This window comes from Halichoerus grypus, chromosome 6 (assembly GCF_964656455.1).
Source record: "Halichoerus grypus chromosome 6, mHalGry1.hap1.1, whole genome shotgun sequence".
Classification (NCBI taxonomy): Eukaryota; Metazoa; Chordata; class Mammalia; order Carnivora; family Phocidae; genus Halichoerus; species Halichoerus grypus.
In genome coordinates, this window is record NC_135717.1 from 37,599,667 (window position 1) to 37,620,342 (window position 20,676).

Below are 20,676 nucleotides of genomic sequence, written 5' to 3' on the forward strand. Positions count from 1 at the left end.
GAGGAGCCGGGTAATGGGATGATATCACTGCAGCGGAGAGAGGAGGAGATTTGAACAGGAGGGGATGGCGAGTCAGGCGCCAGGGCAGAAGAGTGTCCCTGGAACATGGGGGTCAGTCTGCGGGGCAGTGTTTCTTCTTTGAAGTCAGTGGTCGTGGAGACCGTGGATATGCTCTGTTGTCCCCCACAGCGTTCCCAGCTGTCATTATCCTCTGGGATGTGCTGGGGGGCTCTGGAGGGGAGTGCGGGAGGCTCCAGGCCCCGGTGCAGGTGGGATCATTGTTGAGGGCTCATATATCCTCAGGATAATATTCCAAAGCAAATTGGCACATTTTCCTAAATTTTCAAATGTATCTCGTCATAGTTCTATGTTTGGCCATCGTGTTTGTAATTTCTTAACTTTCTACAGATTATTTAAGTTTGTTAGGAATTTCACCATATTATTACTGTGTTTTATCATTCTAAGATGCACTTTTTTTTTTTCCAGATTGTAGTATCTCTGAAATCAGGTTGTGTTTTAGAAATAATCAAGATTTATTTAGGGACGCCTGGGTGGCTCAGTCGGTTAAGCGGCTGCCTTTGGCCTGGGTCATGATCCCAGGGTCCTGGGATCGAGTCCCACATCAGGCTCCTTGCTCAGCAGGGAGCCTGCTTCTCCCTCTCTCTCCTTCTGCTTGTGCTCTCTCTGTCAAATAAATAAAATCTTAAAAAAAAAAAAAGATTTATTTAAATCTAATAAAATACAGTCTGCATGCTATTTTACTTGCCATAATTTGAATAATTGGAGTGACATAACAGTTAAACATATATATTCACTGTATAGTTTTCCTGAACAGCTTTCATGGATAGAAGGATTTTTTAATTATTTAAATTTTACTGACAAAGGAACAGGAGCAGATTTGGGTTGGGGTAGAGGTTGGGTCATCTTTCTGTGGACTGGGATTGAGGTTCAGGTAGGCCATCTTGAAGGAGGGGGGTGTGCACATGGACGCGTGAGGAAGCAGAGAGGGGGAGGTGGTTTCCCGGGCAGTGCTCTGGAAGAGGAGGCCCCCTCATTCCTGGTGATACTGTCCAAGAGGGAGGGACATCTGACATCATTTGGGACTGGAGTTGTCAGTTAGGTCATTGCTGACCTTCACAACAGGTTCAGGGTTTGTTTTTAAAGGAGCATTGTTAAGAAGTGGGACAGATTTTGGGTGTATCTAATCTGAGAAAGTTTGGTGACCAAAGGAGCCTCCTCGTCAGGTTCTCCCATGGACTCTCCTGTGGGGCTCCCAGATGTAGTCTCCTGCCGGGTTCTTTCTAATAGGAAGTTCAGGGGAGGGGGGGTGGTGTTGTTCTTCTTGTTTGGTTTGGGGCTTTTGTTTGTATTTTGAGAAAAACTAAGAACTGTGTTATGGAAATGTCCTGATTCTTAAAGTTGTAACAAGGGAAATCAGGAGTGCTGCTTATTTAAAATTGCTCATGAGAGTGTGTTAGGATTCACATTGGTCCCCATGTCACAGGAGTTTGAAGTGGAAGCTTCAGGTGAGGCCCCGAGATCACTGCTGATCCAGGTCTGTCCACGGGAGGAAAACATGGCAGGTGGAGGCCTGTGCGCTCAGGGGAGGGCTATGCCCTCCTGCCAGAAGGACGGAGCTGGGACTGACTGTGCTGTTAGCTGCATGGGGTGGTGAGCAATTAGCCATGGCCTGTGCAGGGCCGGGGGGGCCCTCTGTGCATCTTAGGGTTTTGTTTCTGTTTTTCAAGGTGTGTCCATGGACCCACTGCTCCAGAGTGACTGGCTCCTGGACCCCATCCAGTCTTCCTGGGCAGAATCTTTTATTTTTTTATTTATTTTTTATTTTTTTGAAGATTTTATTTATTTGACAGAGACACAGCGAAAGAGGGAACACAAGCAGAAGGAGTGGGAGAGGGAGAAGCAGGCTTCCCGCTGAGCAGGGAGCCCAATGCGGGGCTCGATCCCAGGACTCTGGGATCATGACCTGAGCCAAAGGCAGACGCTTAACGACTGAGCCACCCAGGCGCCCCATTCCTGGGCAGAATCTTTTAGAGGAAGGACGGGAAATCTCTGCTTTTGTGGTCACTGTTCAGTTTTTTCTTTTTCAGTTTTCCAGTGTTTACCACTCGGTTCCTTCTAAGGCAGTTCAGGAGAATCACCCAGTAGCTGGGTTTATCGTTCTTTCTCTTAACACTGGAATCTGCAGTTTTAAAACAACTGCCCCAGTGACTCCGATGTAGAATAACATTTTCGAGAGCCTCTGTCCATTACAGTGTTGGCAACCTGCTGTAGAGGGGACTGACTTTGTTGGGTCTCTGTGTCCACTTTAGTACCTCAGAAGGCTTCCCCCAACCCTTGTTTGTCTTGTTCTCATAATTTTCTGTCTCCTGTATTCAGTTTCTGATCACTGAGGGGTCAAGACTTGAAATGACCGAGCAGGGTGAAGCCTCGTGAGCCCAGGGGTTCCCTGCAGAGATGCTCCCCTTCTCATAACCCTGTACACCTGCTCCTTGTACTTCACAACGGGAACTTACAGTCACTGATTGGTTGATAGAGCCCTCCTGTCATTCTGGGGAAACCAACAGCGAGGGAGTGGTCACACCAGCTCAGATCACTCCATGGTTAGGAAAGGTGCCTCTGTCCTTGAACTGGGAACCATGGGCAAAGGCTAGGAAGTAAGTGTGTGTCATTATTAGTAACAGCAGTGTTTGTGTATTTTTAAGAGTTTACATCTGCTTCTCTCATCTTATTTCTTCACCTCTGTCTTGAAGATCCCTCAGAGAATATGGATGTGGGGCCTTTGAAGAATAACTGAGTCTAGAATTCTCACCAGTAGCTCTGTAAATCCTTGTTACTGTTTAAACTTTTGTTTTGGCAATACATATCAGCCTAAGCACAAAATAGGATACCTTGCAAATACCAGGAAACTATAAATTGAGAAAAATGAACAACGTCCCTTGACATCAGGCATGAGCATAAGGATTGCAAGTACTCAGTCGGGGTCATTTGACTTTCTTTCCAGGGTCTGATTAGTACAGGCCTTTCTTCAGCCACCCCTTCTAGGTAGCAGCTCACATTATCTCCAGGGACACTCTGCTCTCACGCTTCCTGCCGAGTAGAGAGCTGGTAGGAAGGCTCTGTGGCTCTGAGGCTGGGCTGCGTCCCCACTGACTGCTAATGTTAGGACGGGCGCCTTCCTGTCAGCAAGTGCGACCGAAGTTTACCAGGCATTTCTGAGGAGTGAGGTGACCCTTCGAAGACCTCTGTAGAGAGCACGCTCGGTCTGGATGCTTGCACAGGGGTCAGCACCGTCTGCCACTGCATCTGAAGTGCCACAAGCCGATTTTCCCTCCCTTTCCATGGCCGCCTGAAACGGCCCCGAGGCTCATGTCACCAGACACCAATTTGTCACATGAGGAATTTGCCAAATTATCAGATACTTACTGTGATAAGTATTCCTGAAGAATGTGTTCGTGTGTATTGATGATATTCAAGAAGGATGTTTCGTAAAACTTTTTGGTAAATTGGTAATTCTCATGATCTGGTCATTTGGTGAATGGGCCTGATGTTGAGACCCTTGGTCTGGTTGGCCTGTCACGTTGGCCATTGGAATAGATCCAGCACATTCTACCTTTAAGGGTTTATTTGTGCAGAAGCAGGTAACCACTCGCCCCTCCTTGGCAGACTGACTCCAGTTTGAAAGGAGTGACCTTGAGGCTGGGAGAGAATGGGGGGGTGTGTCCAGTTGTTAGTCCCACACCTTTGCCGCCACTGTGCCCCCCCACCGACCCCCCGGTCTATCATGTTTTTTCCTTGATGTAACCGTTTGTTTTCTGTTCTAAAATAATTTCTTATTTGGAAGATTATTTAAAAATTCTTGTCCAGCTTGCTCATTTTAAGTTATTGTCTTATGGGATTTAAATCTTAAATTGTAAGGTAACCTTATTTCTTAAAATCAATAAACACCAAGCAAAAAGAAGAGAACACAAGAAACATTATTCGGTCTATCTAAACAGCTATGTTCTTTTCCTTACCAGTTGATCTTTATCATCTCAAAGGTGATTATTGCCTCTTCCTAGTTTGATAGCTGTGTGCACTTAATGAGCATTTTCTTTATTTTATGACTCCAAAGCTTTGCGTACCCAGCTGTTCTAGGGTCCTTCTGGGGGAATCAGAACAAGCTCATATTGCAGAGCAATTCTGTGTCCCACCTGGTGTTTGCTTTGGTGTCATTTTCTGACTTGAAGTGGAGGCTGGGGAGAAGTCAAGTTTCCAGGTGGGCCAGGGGAAGGATGCTAGAGGAGTGTGGGTCTGAACCCCACTGGAGATGTGGAAGGTTTGGGCCAGGTTAATCTGAAGGGCCATTTCCAGGAATCCCAGCCTCATGTGGATGGGAGGCAGGAGTTGGGTAGAGAGAGGAAGGGCTTCTACCACCTCTGCCCCGCCTCCATCCACCCCTCCCCCAGTCCTACCCCCTGTCCTACCTTGGTCAGTTCCTGCTGTATACTGTTCGCACTAGTCTTTGCAGATATGATAGCCTTTTCTTGGATGCTTAATGTAAAATAACTTTTTTCTAGGAAGAATGCCAGGATAAATTTTATTGTATGTGCGCTTTATGCACATCTGTGATTATATCCTTAGGATAGAATACAGGGCATATATAGAAATGGGTTTGGTGCTACTTATTCAGACCTGTGTAACAATAGCAATTCTAATAAAAGTACATATTAGTATACCAGAATATTAAAGGCTTGCTTTTCCAGGTTGTTTGATGGATAAGGGTATGAACAAAGATTAAGTTATGACAAGTGATACATGCAAAGAGCATGTGTCCAAATCTAGCAAAGACTGGAGTGGGGTGAGCAGGCTATAGGCCCTGCAGCTGCTGGGTCAGTGAGCTGTGTTCACCTGCTGTTACTCATGGCTCAGAATGTTCACATACAGGGTAGAATCGTGATGGAGCCATTGTGACTCTTGCACCATGCTAACCTCGTGATTAGGAATTACCTGTGAGCTCATTTGAGTCCCAGAAATGGGTATTACGTATATTTTAAGGATAATATTTTGATGGATACCATTATATTGCCTTCGACAAAAAGCTATGTACCGGGCACCTGGGTGGCTCAGTTGGTTAAGCGACTGCCTTCAGCTCAGGTCATGATCCTGGAGTCCCAGGATCGAGTCCCGCATCGGGCTCCCTGCTCAGCAGGGAGTCTGCTTCTCCCTCTGACCCTCCCCCCTCTCGTGCTCTCTCTCCCATTCTCTCTCTCAAATAAATAAATAAAATCTTTAAAAAAAAAAAAAAAAAAAAAAGCTATGTACCATGTGTCCAGTATTAAACAGTGCTCCCGTGGCTAGGGTTGTCACTCTGTCCTTTGATGGGAGAAAATGGTGTTTCATTATATTGATTTGCATTTCTTTGATTACTAATGAGAATTAAAGTACTTAGATTTGGAGACATACTTTTTTTTTTTTTTTTAAGATTTTATTTATTTATTTTAGAGTGAGAGCTCAAACGGGTAGGGGCAGAGGGAGGGAATCTTAAGCAGACTCCACATGGAGCCTGACGAGGGGCTTGATCCCAGGACACTGAGATCATGATCAAGAGTTGGATGCTTAACCGACTGAGCCACCCAGGCGCCCTTAGAGACATGCGTTTCTTTCCTGAGTGGCTTAGTTCTTGTCTTCTGCCAATTTTTCTGTTAGATTCAAAGCAAGGTGCTTAGCCCTCAGTCAAGGTAGGCTGCAGAGAGCTTAAGGGTGCGGCTCAGCTGCTAGATCACCCACTCCACTAGCACCGCCAAGCATTGCCCTCTGAGTACGGGGCACCCCTCTGGGCCCCAGTTACTTTGTTGTACCTCGGATTGGCCCCAAGTTAGTTCCTTCCTTGGTGATTGGGTATTAAATGAGCTGCTGCTTGTTGGGCACTGAACACAGCCTGCACAAAGAACTTGAGAAATACAGACTGGCCAAGAGGAGAAGAAATTACACCCACGTGATTATTTGCTTTGTCTTGTGTGTTTCAGATATCTTTTCCTAGTTTGCTGATTGCCTTTGCATTTGTTCCAGCAGTTTTGGTCATGGAGAAAATGTAACTTCTTCTGTCCTATGGCCTTTGGCACTTGCCCTTTCTAGACTGGTCTGCACTGCGTCAGAATCACCTGTGTGCCTTTTTTCTTTTCAGGGTTTTGTTTTCTTCTCACTATGAAAGTACATACATGTTCATTTTGGAAAATCTGGGGAAAAGTTTAACACTTAAAACAATAAAGCACCCCCCTGTGGAACATTAACAAATAGAAATGCTCCTAGCTCTGCGTCAGCTCTGTGAATCCTAGTCTGGGAGGAGGGAATGGGGAATCAGTTTGAAGGGGTTTTACTGGGGATTGGTTAGGAACCACTGCTTTGGGTTTTATTTGTTTTTGTTTTTGTTGTTTTATGAAGGCCTTTACCACCTTTGCATTACAAAATATTCATCTTAACTACCTTCTGGGACCTTTACAGTTTTAAGATGCACATTAATTCTTAAGTGTTTTCTATTGATTCCTCTGATTTCTTTTTTCTCCAAAGTAGAATGTTTTCTGGTTCTAAAAATAGTAGATGCTTGTTGTAAAACATTCAGACAATACATGGTTATAAGCAGGATCTCACCCCTGCCTAGGGGTAGCTACCAGATCATTGTAACAAGGTTTTTTTAAAGAACAGGTGCAGATATATAAAGTTAATAAGGAAAAACTGAATGATTTCATGGTATTATTTTTTAACTTCCTTTTTTAGCTTAACATGTTATTATAGACTGCTTTTGTGAAAGCATAAAGGTCTGCGTTATTATTATTGTTACCCTCACGTAACAGTCATTTTATTACATCTCAGTTTTGGGGGCCAGACTTGGCTGGGCTGTTCTTTTCCACCTGGCTTTTTGACTAGGGTCACTTGAGGTCTGCCTTATTTTTCATGGCTGCATATTATTTCACTAGGTCTGTAGCCAAGAATTAGTCCACGTTTTGTAGGATTTAGGGGTATTCTGGTTTTCAGTAACTTAATAACTTAAGGTGTGATGCCTGTCTTTGCACGGACATTCTAGCACGCTAGCCCAGTCTCTTACTCCCTAATAATAAGTTGTAAGAAGTGGAGCTACTAGATGAAAAAAATGCACATTTTTCTTTTTGATACATGTGGCGTTCCAAAGTTAAACCAAATTGCATTATCACCAGAGCACCTGAGAATTCTCTACACCCTCATCAATACCAGTTATTATTATATTATTTTGGTCAGATTGATAGATGGAAAATGCCTTTTTATTTTCATTTCTTTTTTCTTTTTTCTTTTTTTTTTTTTTGGTGGTTAGTGAGATAGATCTCTTAAAGAATTATTTATTTATTCATTTGAGAGAGAGAGAGAGACAGCACAAGCAGGGGGAGAGGCAGAGGGAGAGGGAGAAGCAGGCTCCCCGCTGAGCCGGAAGCCTGATGTGGGGCTCGATCCCAGGACCTGGAGATCATGACCTGAGCCGAAAGCAGATGCCCAACCATCTGAGCCACGCAGGCGCCCCATGAGATAGAGCTTTTTTTTTTTTTTTTAAAGCCATTTTATTAAGATATAACGCATACCGTACAATTCCTGCCTTTAAAGTACATGATTCAGTGGTTGTTTATATTGTGCAACCATCACCACAATCAATTTTAAAGATTTATTTATTTATTTTAGAGAGAGAGAGCAACAGAGAGCACAAGTGGGAGAGACAGAGGGAGAGAGAATCCTCAAGCAGACTCTACACTGAGCAGAGCCCGATGAGGGGCTTGATCCCAGGACCCTGAGATCATGACCTGAGCCAAAACCAAGTCAGACTCAACTGACTGAGTCACCAGACGTCCCTCACTACAGTCAGTTTTAGAACAGTCTATTACCCTGGAAAGAAACCCTGTACCATTTGCAGTTACTCCCCATTTTCTGTGAACCCCCAGCCAGAAGCAACCAGTAATGTATTTTCTACCCCTGTGAAATGACCTCCTCTGGACATTTCAAAGAAATGGTATTTTACAGTGTGTGCTCTTTTGTGATGTCTGTTTTAACTGAGCATAATGTTTTCAGAGTTCCTGATGCAGCATGTGTTTAGTGCTTCCTTTTCATGGCTGAATAGTAGTCCATTGTGGATGTATCATGTTCTGTTTTCCATTCATCCCTTAATGGGCATCTGGGTTATTTCCGCTTTTTGGCCGTTATGAATAATGCTGCTACAGACATTTGTGTGAACATAGTTTTCACTTCTTTTGAGTAGATACTTAGGAGGGGAATTGCTGGGTCTTACGGTGACTCTCGGTTTAACCTTTTGGGGAGCGGCCAAACTGTTCTCCAAAGTGGCTGCTCCATTTGATGTTGGTGTAGCTTTCCACATGCTCGTCAACACGTGCTGTGCCTGTTGTTGTTGTTGTTAATTGTGGCCGTCCTGGTGGGGGTGACGCAGCGTCTCATTGTGGTTCTCATTTGTGTTTCCCTGATGGCTAATGATGTTAAGCAGCTTTTCGTGTATTTATTGACCATTTGTGTGTCTTTTTGGGGGAAACATTCAGATATTTTGCCCATTTTTTATTTTTTAAAGATTTTATTTATTTGACAGAGAAAGACACAGCAAGAGAGGCAACACAAGCAGGGGGAGTGGGAGAGGGAGAAGCAGGTTTCCCGCCGAACAGGGAGCCCAATGCGGGGCTCGATCCCAGGACCCTGGGATCATGACCTGAGCCAAAGACAGGCGCTTAACGACTGAGCCACCCAGGTGCCTCTATTTTGCCCATTTTTTAATTAGGTATTTGTCTTTTTATCATTGAGTTGTAAGAGTTCTTTGTATGTTTTAGATGCAAGTGCCTATCACATCTGTGATTTGCAAATATTTTCTCCCATTCTTTGGGTTATCTCTCACTTTCTCAGTGGTGTCCTTTGAAGCAAACAGGTTTTAATTTTAATGAGGTCCAGCTTCTCTTTGTTGTTGCTGTTGTTCGTGCTTTTGGTGACATATCTAAGAACTCATTGCTTAGTCCAAGGGTCATGAAAATTTACTCCTGTGATTTTTCTGAGTGTTTCACAGTTTCAGTGCCCACTGTTAGGTGCTGGGTTTGTTCTGAGTTACTGTTTGGGTATGGCATGAGCAAGGAGTCCACATTCGTGCTTCTGCGGGTGAGTGCCCAGCCCTTCCCTCTTCACCACCAGTAGTTGGGAAGACTCTTCTTCCCTCCGTTGAGTGGTTCTGTCACTGAGGCATGGAACGTGTTTTATGTTTGTCATATCCTTGTATTTCCTTTGTTGAGGTGTCTGCACATTTCCCCCACATACTTTTTAGTGGAGTAGTGGTGGTTTTTGTTTTTTTGTTTTCTTTTTCCTCTTAAGAGCTCTTTATATGATAATAAATGCCACAGCCTTCCTGGAAAACAGACATTTCAGGAGCTTAAAAAATGGTCCTATTGGGGTGCCTGGGTGGATCAGTCATTAAGCATCTGGCTTCAGCTCAGGTCATGATCTCAGGGTCCTGGAATCGAGCCCCATGTTGGGCGCCCTGCTCAGCGGGGTGTCTGCTTCTCCCTCTGCTGTTACCCCACTCATGCGTGCTCTCTCTCTCTCTGAAATAAATAAAATCTTTTTAAAAAATGGCCCTTTTGGGGTGCCTGGGTGGCTCAGTCGTTGGGTGTCTGCCTTCGGCTCAGGTCATGATCTCAGGGTCCTGGGATCACTGTCTCTCTCTCTCTCTGTCAAATAAAGAATATCTTTAAAAAAAAATTGGCCCTATATTTTTACTATTTCTACTTCTCAAAAACAACCATTTTTTCCTCAGTCTTTTTATCTTTTATTTATTTATGTATTTATTTATTTTTAAAGATTTTATTTATCTATTTGACACAGAGACAGCGAGAGCGGGAACACAAGCAGGGGGAGTGGGAGAGGGAGAAACAGGCTTCCCTCTGAGCAGGGAGCCCGATGTGGGGCTCGAACCCAGGACCCTGGGATCATGACCTGAGCCGAAGGCAGACGCTTAACAACTGAGCCACCCAGGTGCCCCCAAAAATAAATAAAATCTTTAAAAAAATAAAAAGTCTTTATTTTTTAGTACTTTTATCAACTTTAATCTATGTTTCTTCATTTTTTTTACTTTTTTATTGTTACGTTTATCACCATACATTACATCATTAGTTTTTTATGTTTATTCATTTTAATTCATCTGGAATTTATATTTAAGGTGACATAGGGATCATGTATTGCTGCTACCACCCTCCAATTTGAGCTACCACCTTATGACACACCAATTTCATATATACATGTGTCTTTTTCCAGACATAGAAATAAATCTATAGCTTTATAGTTTTGGTATCTGGCAAAATAGGTTCCCCCTTTATTCTTACTGTTTTTTAGAATTTTCTTGGCTATTGAATAAAATGTATACATTTCTTTTGGGCAAATTTACAACATGGCAGGGGTTTTTTTGTTTTGTTTTGTTTAAAGGGAGGTTCTTGTCTGAGCATTTTTCCTCCATTCTCAGGCCTACCTGGGCAGTGAAGCACTGAGCAGGGAAGTTGGTAGCATCTGAAGGGTGTTTCTTTCCTTTTTTTTCTTTTTTTTTTTTTTTTTTTTTTAAGGTTTTACTTACTTGACAGACTCAGAGAGGGAACACAAGCAGGGGGAGTGGGAGAGGGAGAAGCAGGCTTCCCACGAAGCAGGGAGCCCGATGCGGGGCTCGATCCCAGGACCCTGGGATCATGACCTGAGCCAAAGGCAGACGCTTAGCGACTGAACCACCCAGGCGCCCCTGAAGGGTGTTTCTGACGGATTTCAGGACACTTGCAGTTCATGTAACTCCTTCGTCTCATCAGATCTCAGTCTGAGAGTGGAGGCATTTGACTCTGCCCTGCATTTGTCAGCACCTTGCTAAGTGGACTAGCCCCATTCAGGTCTACAGAGTCATCGGGAGGGCCAGACACAGGCACCGGAGGCGTGTCTTCTGTTCCATTTTGCCCGAGACTTACGTCTACGACATGTAGAGCTCATCAAGCATCTCCTGATAAACATGTGCCATAGACTTTCCAACTGTGCTCTTTTGACATGTTGAGCTTCCAAAATGTGGTCAGTATAATTGAAAAAATGCTATTAAGAACATCCCAAATGAGAATCAGTGTATTAATTTTTAGTAACCTAAAAGCATTCTATTTATAATTTAATCGTAAGTTTAGGGTTTCACCTTACTTTTATATGATTTATATTTTTGTATGTAGCATTTCTGTATCTTAAGAAATAGGACAACTGGCGTGGTCTCTTCAATAAGTCAGCATCATGCAAAAATAAAGGGGGAGGAAGCAATAGATGAGCCTTAAAAACAACCACCAAATGTGGGGCATGGGCCTTAATTGGGTCCTGTTTCTGCAAACCAACTTTAAAAGACACTTTTTGGACAACTAGAGAAATTTGCATATGGACTAAGTATTAATGAATATTAAGGAATTGTTCACTTTGTTAGGTGTGTTAGTAATGGTATCCTTTCCTGTTTACTTTCCTGTATATTTGATATTTTTGTAAATGCAACAGAGAGAAGCCTGAGCAAGGGTCCTCTTCCATTTCTCCATTTCTATTGATTTCTTACTGGACTTTCTATCGGGAATAACCCGATCGAGGAGGAGACTTTGAATATCGGTAGTGAATGCTGCTGGGGGCATAGTCAAAGGCTGCTTGTGAAAGCTATATTTTAAGTTGCAAGAAAAGGGGGGCGGGGATTGTAGTTTATGTTCAGCAATGGGAGATTGGATAAATGAATGTATAGTCATATGCTCATTACAAATCATGCTGTCATATTGTATGGAACAACTTAATGGGGGCGCCTGGGTGGCTCAGTCGTTAAGCGTCTGCCTTCGGCTCAGGTCATGGTTGGGATTCAGCCACACATCAGGTCCATGCTCCGCGGGAAGCCTGCTTCTCCCTCTCCCACTTCCCTGCTTGTGTTCCCTTTCTCGCTGTGTCTGTCTCTGTCAAAAAAATAAATAAAATCTTAAAAAAAGAAAAAAAAAGAAACAATAATCTGGGACAGAGCCTGGACTTAAATACCAAGTCATGTGTGTCTGTGAGTGAGTGATAGAAGACTATTGATTATGGTTCATACATACTCATGTACGTAGAAGAGAAGAGTGCAAGAAGTAAAACCTATCAGCACTTTAAGAGTGGACTCCTGGATGTTGGGATTTCAGGTGTTAATTATTTCCTTCATAGCTCTGTTGATTTTCAGATGTTCTGCAGCATGCATATAGTACTTTTACACTGGGGAAAATTTACATAAGGAAGGAGAGGTTCTCTTTTCCTTGGTGTTATGTGCTTCTCCAGTCAGCAGCTAGGACTTTGCTTTTGCTTTGGACCCTAGTTAGGCTTTCAGGAGCTGTGCTCCTGAGGAAGCCTTGCGGCTTTTCTACATACTTATTTTCTGAGTTCTCATAAAGATAGAACCAAAACAAAATTCTGTAACTTTTTGAAAATGAGCTTTGATTCGTTAAGAAATATTTGTATAGGTTTTTTTTTTTCTCTCATAATTGCAGGTAGATAGTTTTGATGCTTAATATGAAAAGTCAGAGAGGTGGCGTACTTTGGGGGAGGCAGTGAGTGCTGTGAGGTGGAGCTGGGAGCTGTGGAGTCAGAGCCTGAGAGAAGGTTAGAAACCCCTGCACTGTGGACTGTGTCCTTGCACATCAGGAATGTCACATGCCTCTCACTTTGTAAGTTTCTTTGGTAAGTTTTCTGAAGGATGTTGGCAGTCTGTAAAGAATAAGAAGACTCCACAGATCACCTTTCCCATTCTCTTTGCAGTTGGGAGGTGTGGTCGGCCTTGCTTGTTAGTTTGAAAGGATGAAAGCAATTAAACTCTATATCCGTACTTTAGCAGATCATCAACTACTTCTTGAAAAAATTGTCAGATACCTGAGTTGAAATTTGAATAGGCACAGCATTTCCTGAGCATTAACAGCTGTACGGAAGGGTTGTCTTAAGGGTGTGTGTCATATAATTCTTTGAGGAGAGGTCAGAAGTGAAGCAAGAACTGTCCTGGTCACAAGATAGTGAAATCCGCTCTGCATGTGGCTCCAGGTTCTCTGATGCACTGGGTATTTGCAATGGGTTGTGATTGGTCAAGCCTCGACAGTCTTTTTAATTAGGTTGAACCATGAAATTGCCAGCGTGTGGCCATTGGGCCTAACCGAAACGAATTTCGTATGGTTCAAGCTAAGACAGCCCACAGCCGCTCCTGCACTTATGTATATTGTAGAATAAGCTGGGTTTGGTTATGACAGTTCAAGAGTAAGCGTCATTTTCTTGCTCCGAGATCCTCACACACGAGTGAATTTTAACCAGCCTTCTGAGTTGGTTTATTTCTGTGCTTCTGGATCTTCCTTAAAATTGCTGTTGAATTAAAGAGAACCACACCAGCTGCCTTCTCTCTGTGGCCAATATTGCCCATCAGCTTTAACGTTAACCTGAAAAATAATGAATGTGAATTGGACCTCTGAAAGCTTATTAAAATATTTTTATTAATTTGTTTTATTTTAGTCTCAGATGCAAACTTCAGTGGGAATTGTCCCCACACAGGCGATCGCAGCGGGCCCCACTGCAGATCCTGAGAAACGCAAACTGATACAGCAGCAGCTGGTTCTACTGCTTCATGCTCATAAGTGTCAGAGACGAGAACAAGCGAACGGAGAGGTTCGGGCCTGCTCTCTCCCACACTGTCGAACCATGAAAAATGTTTTGAATCACATGACACATTGTCAGGCTGGGAAAGCCTGTCAAGGTAAGTGCCGTTTTCTGAAATCCTGGTGGCCTGGCTTAGGATGAAATGTGTCCGGTATTCTTCGGGAGCTCTCTTGTTAGTAAGGTTCCTGCAACCTCCGCCTCCACACACCAACCAGGCACAGGCCACTGGCACGCTTACCTGCTCAGGAGAACGGTGGTTTGGTTTCCTAATACTCTGTGAGCTTCTACTGGATGAGGCTGTGCCCTGCCTTTGTTCTCTTCCTCTTTCCTCTGTCACGGAAGACATTTGTCACTTCTTGAGCACTGTCTTTATCATAAATGTCTAGAGCACGGTTTTGTTTTGGGTAGGATGGCACAGGCGCGTGTGCGCGCAGCCCTCCCTGAACCTAGAGCATCTGTCTTGCAGCTGTTTCGTGTGTTCTGACTGCCGGGGGCCCCTGCCTTGCTCCTCCACCCTTTCATCTTGAGGCCGTTCAGGATACCAGCGACGTTGTCCTGGGCCACGATCCGTGACATGGGGAGCCGTGTGCACCGTATCATCCCTGTCACCTCCTTCCTTCTCCTTGAGAAGGGGGTGAATCCTTTCCCCTCTTCTCTGGCAGACACCTCAGGTCTACAGAAGAAAGTGTTTCTTACTAACAACTATACTTTGATCTTTATCCTCCTCCTTTCTCTTCTTACTTGTGCTCCTAGACCTTGGGGAGAATCTCTCCCTGACCTCCCTCTCTCTCCCTTTGTGACATTTGTGAGTCCCCAGCATAACCGTGATCCTGATGGAGAAGCAGAAGAGGGTCATGCTAGACCTTTAGAAAGAAATCACAGTGCCTCAGTATGGAGTGAAAATGAAGACTCAGAGTAACCGCTAGGTTTAGTCACCCTCTCATGTACTTAGAAAAGTGCCCGGCGTCCCCTTTAGAATCTCCCCAGACTTCTCATTTGCTTCTCTGTATGTATTTCTTGAACTATGGTGTTGAGATGGTTTCATCCTTCAACATAATGTAGAATTTTTATTTTCAGTAGTGACATGACATAATTATTATTTGTCCTAACTTTCATTACAGTTGTTCAGTATTTCAAGTCAGATAGTTTTTGTTATGTTTTGTTTTTGTTTTGTGGGCCAAACCTTAATCACCATCATCCATGACATTGCTTCTGTGGGAAATTTGTGTTTAGAATTCTCAACAGTCGACTTACAAACGTTTTGGAAAACATCCTGTTTGTAAGTTGAGGACTGCCTGTACTGTGTATGGTTACACGTGTTACCATTTTCTTATGGAATCTGGCATTATAATTTAGGTGTAATTGAAAGTGTGACGATCTGGATAGAAAAATAACATCTCGTTGTTTTTCTGGTCATAGTTGCCCATTGTGCATCTTCACGACAAATCATCTCTCATTGGAAGAACTGCACACGACATGACTGTCCTGTTTGCCTCCCTTTGAAAAATGCCAGTGACAAGCGAAACCAACAAAGTAAGTGAGCATTGGGGGTAGAGAAGCTCGGAGGTGAGAACAGCTACTTGGAAAGAGAGTGTGGGAGAGGAGGTAGGAAGCAGGGCAGCGATCTCGAGCCCAGAGGCTAGCAGTGAGCAGAGACACGGAGATGGAGCTGCACCGAGACACCAGGGGGAAGCTGAGCTTAGCAAGAGATGGATTCTCAGTGTGCACAGGACCACTTTGGGATCTCGTCCCCACCCCTGCACACACACACACCAGAATTGGCAGCAGCGGAGCAGAGCAAAGGAGGAGGGTCGCTGTGACTGCAGAGCGGACGTGACGAGGCTTCCTTTGTCTTGACAGACACTCAGTATCTGAGGATTGAATGTCGCGTCACTATAACGGCAGTGACTTCCAAGGGGGCGGGGAAGTAGAGGGGACACTTACTTTGGGAATTGAAACGCCTTATCCTAAAGTAAGTTTGGCGAGGGCTGTGCTATGGAAGTGTCAGGCAGGCAGGGTCAGTATAAAATGCCACATGTAGACACTTGGGAGGTTTGCCCTCCTCCATGCAGAGGCGGTTCCCAGACCTGTTTGTGTAACTAACGATTTATTCAGCACAGATTGAGAGTGTTTGCCCGAGGACTGGCCACATCCTGACCATTCCCATCGTTCCGTTGTCTTTCGAGCCATCTGTGTAGCCCCTAGCTGGTCAGCGGAGCCAAGGCCCCTGCTCAGGAGGTCTGAGTGTGGCTCCCTGGGGGATCCCTGCCCTCGTGGGCATCAGAGCAGTGAAAGGATGAGCATCTCTTCCAGTTTTAAGTCCTTTCCTGTCACTTCAGGGGTAAAACTGTGGTCTTGGTGTGTGTCCCTCAGTTGGGACAGATAGGACGTGCCCTCCGGTGTCGTGTGACCCCTCTGGCTGGAGCTGCTCCCTGCGACCTCCAGCACCACACAGTCTTGCTCATCTTCCTCCATCTTGTCTGGGCCATCTTGTTTGTGGTTGCGTGTTCATTGCTCTCATCCTTCTTGATCATCTGCCTCGAGACCCCACGGCTGCCTGGAAGGCCCGTGCAGCTGTCTCTCTGTTCGTTTCCTTGGGGCCCGGGGCACGGCGGAAAGCACGCTGTTCCTGAGAGTGCTGGGGTGCTGCACCAGTGACTCCGGGGGTGTCCCTCCCGAGTGGGCAGCCGCTTGTGGGTCCGTCGTCGTCCCTCCCTGCAGAAGGACTCACACTGCGTTTCCTTTGAAAAGGCACTTTCCTAAATCAGTTTAATTTTTCTTTGACCACAATTGGAATTAATACATTTTTCCAGGACCTCTCTTACATGAAGTGAAGTTCTAGGAATCTAGGTCTTTCAGAACCATGTATTTGGGAGAGTAGTTCTGTTGGGATAAGCCTGTTTTTCCTCACAGTTAGTGTAAAACTATTTTTTTTTTAACTAGTATATTGTGGTGGTTACATTTTCTTGTGTTTTAGGACGTGTTTCAGTAACAGGCTTTTTACGTGCCAAAATATTCATTCCATGAATAATAAGTTAGGATTATATTCTGAACTTCTCATTTGGGGGTGTGGCTTTTCTGGGACCTTTTGTTTTTAGTATGTGTTGCCATGACAGTGTTAAACTTTGGTGATTTCTCTTTTTAAGAAACACTTATGTGGTTTTTGTTTTAAAAAAGAAAAGAAATATATGTGGGTTTATTTTTTTTTTTTTCCTCAACATCCTTATAACTGCCTGAATGTTGTGACAGTTGATCCAATGCGTGCTCTGAAGTGGTAAACCACAGTGTTTCCACTAGTCATAATGTAAGGTGTCACCAGGGTGATTTTATAACGTCAAGTCACCGGGAATATTTAGATTAACTTTATACCAGGTTCTGGTAACTTTTTTGTAAAATAAATGAAAGCACTTATGTAAGAAATGGTTAAATACTCTTCAAATTAGGTTTCGGCCCTGAGTGTGCTCTTCTGGCTGTCTCTCGCTCTGTGGTTTTCTGAGGGCAGGAGGTTGATGTGGTGAGTGAGAACGTTCCAGCAGTGTGCTTCTATAAGCGTCTGCTCTTCCTCCTCTCCTGAAGCAGACTGTGATGGTGGTGTGTGCCCACGGGGGTTCGGCAGCAGGGAGAAAGTGTGGGTCCAGCCCTCCGACAGCTTCAAGTCAGGGGCCAGAGTCAGAAGATGTACACAGCAGCAAGGTGACAGTCGTGCCCCAGGAAGGAACGAGCTGGAGGCGAGTCCTAGGGGAGGACCTGGAAGACCCGTGTGTGCTGGAGGCCGGGGCTTGATGGAACCCCATTCCAGTACAGTAATGATGGAAGGACACTGCACACAGTACAGTGTCTGCACAACCAGCATGGAGTCAAGTTCCTGTGCAAGCGAGGGGATTCGGGGAGGGAGGGAGTGTTTGTGGCGAGAGGTTGGGGCCCCTGGGGTTGCCGGGAGATTCCCGGTGCCTGCCGAGGCCGTGCTTTTCTGGCAGGTTTCCTGCAAGTGCTCACACCCTCCATGGCCTCACTTCCTCCGTGGATGTCTCTGCTGAGAGACCCTACTGGCATCATCTGTGGAACTAAGCCACTCCGTTGGTTACCTTTCTGGCCTGTGTTGAGATTTTGTTCGATGTTTCTTTGTTTTCTTTGTTTTTTTTTTTTTTAAAGATTTTTATTTATTTATTTGACAGAGAGAGAGACAGCTAGAGAGGGAACACAAGCAAGGGTAGTGGGAGAGGGAGAAGCAGGCTTCCCGCGGAGCAGGGAGCCCGATGCGGGGCTTGATCCCAGGACCCTAGGATCATGACCTGAGCCGAAGCCGGACGCTTAACGACTGAGCCACCCAGGCACCCATTTCTTTGTTTTCTTGAGATTGTGTTATCACTGATCTTGAGCTATCCCTCCCTTAGAGAGATAATCAGATTTTATTGAATAGTTAGGACTTTCCAAGGTATACACTTAATGTCAGTTCTGGCATCTGACTTCCAGAAAATTCCAGTGTGCAGGGCTGTGTGGACACAAGACCTAATTCCCTATGTGAACCCCTGTTGCCTCATCAATGGGGTTCTTGCTACCAGGCTACACAGGCAGAAATGCAGAAAGTCAAGCCCCATCTCAGAAGTCCTAGTATGCGGGCACCTGGGTGGCTCAGTTGGTTAAGCGACTGCCTTCGGCTCAGGTCATGATCCTGGAGTCCCGGGATCGAGTCCCGCATCGGGTTCCCTGCTCAGCGGAGAGTCTGCTTCTCCCTCTGAACTTCCCCCTTCTCATGCTCTCTCTATCTCATTCTCTCTCTCAAATAAAAAAATAAAATCTTTAAAAAAAAAAAAAAAAAGAAGTCCTAGTATGCACAGTAACAGCTGAGATGCACAGCCCTGGAGGATGCCTTGAAGGGCTGTGTGTTTGTCCCAAGCTCTTGAGACGTTTCGAGTCACTCTGGGGAAATCATGGGTTTCCCAGCTCAGAATCCCACAAGAACTGTCAAAATCAGTGCCGCGGGATCAGCCTCCTCCTGAGACCAAACGCAGTCAGTGCCCACAGCCATCTTAGATGCGGGCTGAGCCCCGCAGCATGACGATGGGGAGTGTCTGAGTCAGTAGTCCTCTGGTCCGGCACTTGAATACCTCCATGGGCTTGACCCTCACTACCTGGTCTGGCTGTCTATTCCGATTTTAAGCACCTGTGATTGTGAAGTGCCTTCCTTCATGACGTGAGTCCAGATCTACCTCCTTAGAGCTTCTGCTCATGGAGCAGCCTGCTCCGGGGCTCAGTAAGGGTTTGTTGAACAGGTCCTTGTTCCACCCGAGAGCCCTTCAGAGACTCTCAGATGCCTCTTCTGACGGCCTGTGCCTGGGATGTGGAGCAAAGGTTGCAGTGGAACTTGAATGGCTGTAGGGGTAGAGCTGTAGGCTTGTCTGCCCCTAATTTAAGTATCCAGCAGTCAGTGGTGATGTATTTCATCAAAGTAGCTTTTGCCTTGCTCTTCTGGGTCCCACAGTGTTGCCCCTCCTGAGTCGTTTGGCTTCTGAAGAAAACCTGTTGCACGCTTGTGTGTTCTCGCTCAGTGGTGGCTGTGCTGGAGGTCCAGCCCTGGGGCTTAGGTGTTCTTTCTTGTCTGCCCTGCACCGTGCACAGGAAGATGCTGGAGGGGCACCGGGCCGCCTCCGTTGGTAGAACATGTGACTCTTGAAATTGGGTTTGTGAGTTCGAGCCCCATGTTGGGTGTAGAGATGGCTTGTAAAAAAAAAACCAAAGAGGATGCTGGAAAGGAAGGCCGTCATGGTGCACGCAGCACCTGGGAGGCACAGAGGTGTGGGGGCCACTCTGCAGAGACGTCTGCAGGTCTGAGTTAATTCCAGCATGACTTTTTTCAGTAGAAATCGGTGACTACTTAATAGCTGCTTTGCCTGCTTCGTGGTGAATCTCCCACCGCGCTGACAAAGCTTTGAAATTTAGTTTGTCCATTTTCATTGGATTTTCACCTCGAGTCCAGTTTTACTGAGAACGTCTGGGGACTTGAATTTTCGCAATGTGCTCTGGACGCGGGACCTGTTAGTGGAGCAGTCTCCATTCTCTCAGTGGAAGGACATGAAAAGTGGCAGGTGGGTCCTGAAAAGAGCCCACTAGAAAACTTGGCCTTTTATTTCCTAGGTCACGGGCTCCCGATTTAGCTGCAGCAGGGGGGTGGTGAGGCGGTGGAGACGTTGGGGGTATCTTGAAGATGTGCTGCTGGTGGGAATGCCACTGACCCGGAGGGAGGAGAGCCACACTGATGGATTGAGACACTGTGTGAGGGGACAGAGACTGGGTACGAAATAGAGCATTAAGCTCTAAGAAAGGAAAGAAGATGTAAAACTGGGAAAAAGAACAAGAAGTTTTGACATTTAAAGAGGTAAATGTCGATAATGTTTAAAACTGAGGAATGCAGAAGGCCTTGTTCTCAGTGATGCCAGATAAATGAGCGTTGCTGCCTTTAGCACTTCTTGATTTTGTTCAACCCCAAGGCCTGCGGTGCTGCATGCCCGGAGGGCCCTGGGAAGGCCGGTCGCTCTGCCACCTGCCACAGCTGCCTGAACCCCGCAGGGGCTTTCCAGGGCTGGGTGCTCGGCACCGTGCTCGGCCTGCAGACTGGAGCCCTTGCTGGTCCTGCCTTCAGGGAGTATACAGGGATGATGGGATGAGTGTGGTTTTCTCCTTCCAGGGTCCGGAGCCGCTGTGACTTAGGGGATTATTAGGTTAATGCGTTCTCTCTCCCAGCCGCCCCAGTGCCCCGAGTGCAGACTTTGTGCTCCCATCCTGGAACCTCTCGGAGCGCCCCACACAGTCCGCATGCACTCCACCTGTGGACTGAGTGAGTGAGCGTGTGAGGTGGAAAAGGCCCAGAGAGAAGCAGAGGCCCAGTAGGCATTGTAGGAATGGCAGGAGGCCTTATTGCCACCCAGGAGATGAGGAAAACTTGTAGGAGACATGGTAGTGTCTTGGGCCCGC

General features: G+C 45.6%; 1 protein-coding gene across 5 annotated transcripts in view; it reads left to right on the top strand.

The window, feature by feature from the left end:
- CREBBP (CREB binding lysine acetyltransferase) overlaps positions 1-20,676 on the top strand; it is a 123,637-nt gene that overhangs the window by 58,907 nt on the left and 44,054 nt on the right. For 4 of the 5 annotated variants that reach the window (XM_078074893.1, XM_036090793.2, XM_078074894.1 and 1 more), the window contains 2 exons: positions 13,561-13,801; positions 15,124-15,237. In XM_078074893.1, coding sequence (XP_077931019.1) covers positions 13,561-13,801; positions 15,124-15,237 — 355 coding nt within the window. The remainder of the gene's footprint in view (positions 1-13,560; positions 13,802-15,123; positions 15,238-20,676) is intronic. The other variant, XM_036090815.2, reaches the window with a different exon arrangement.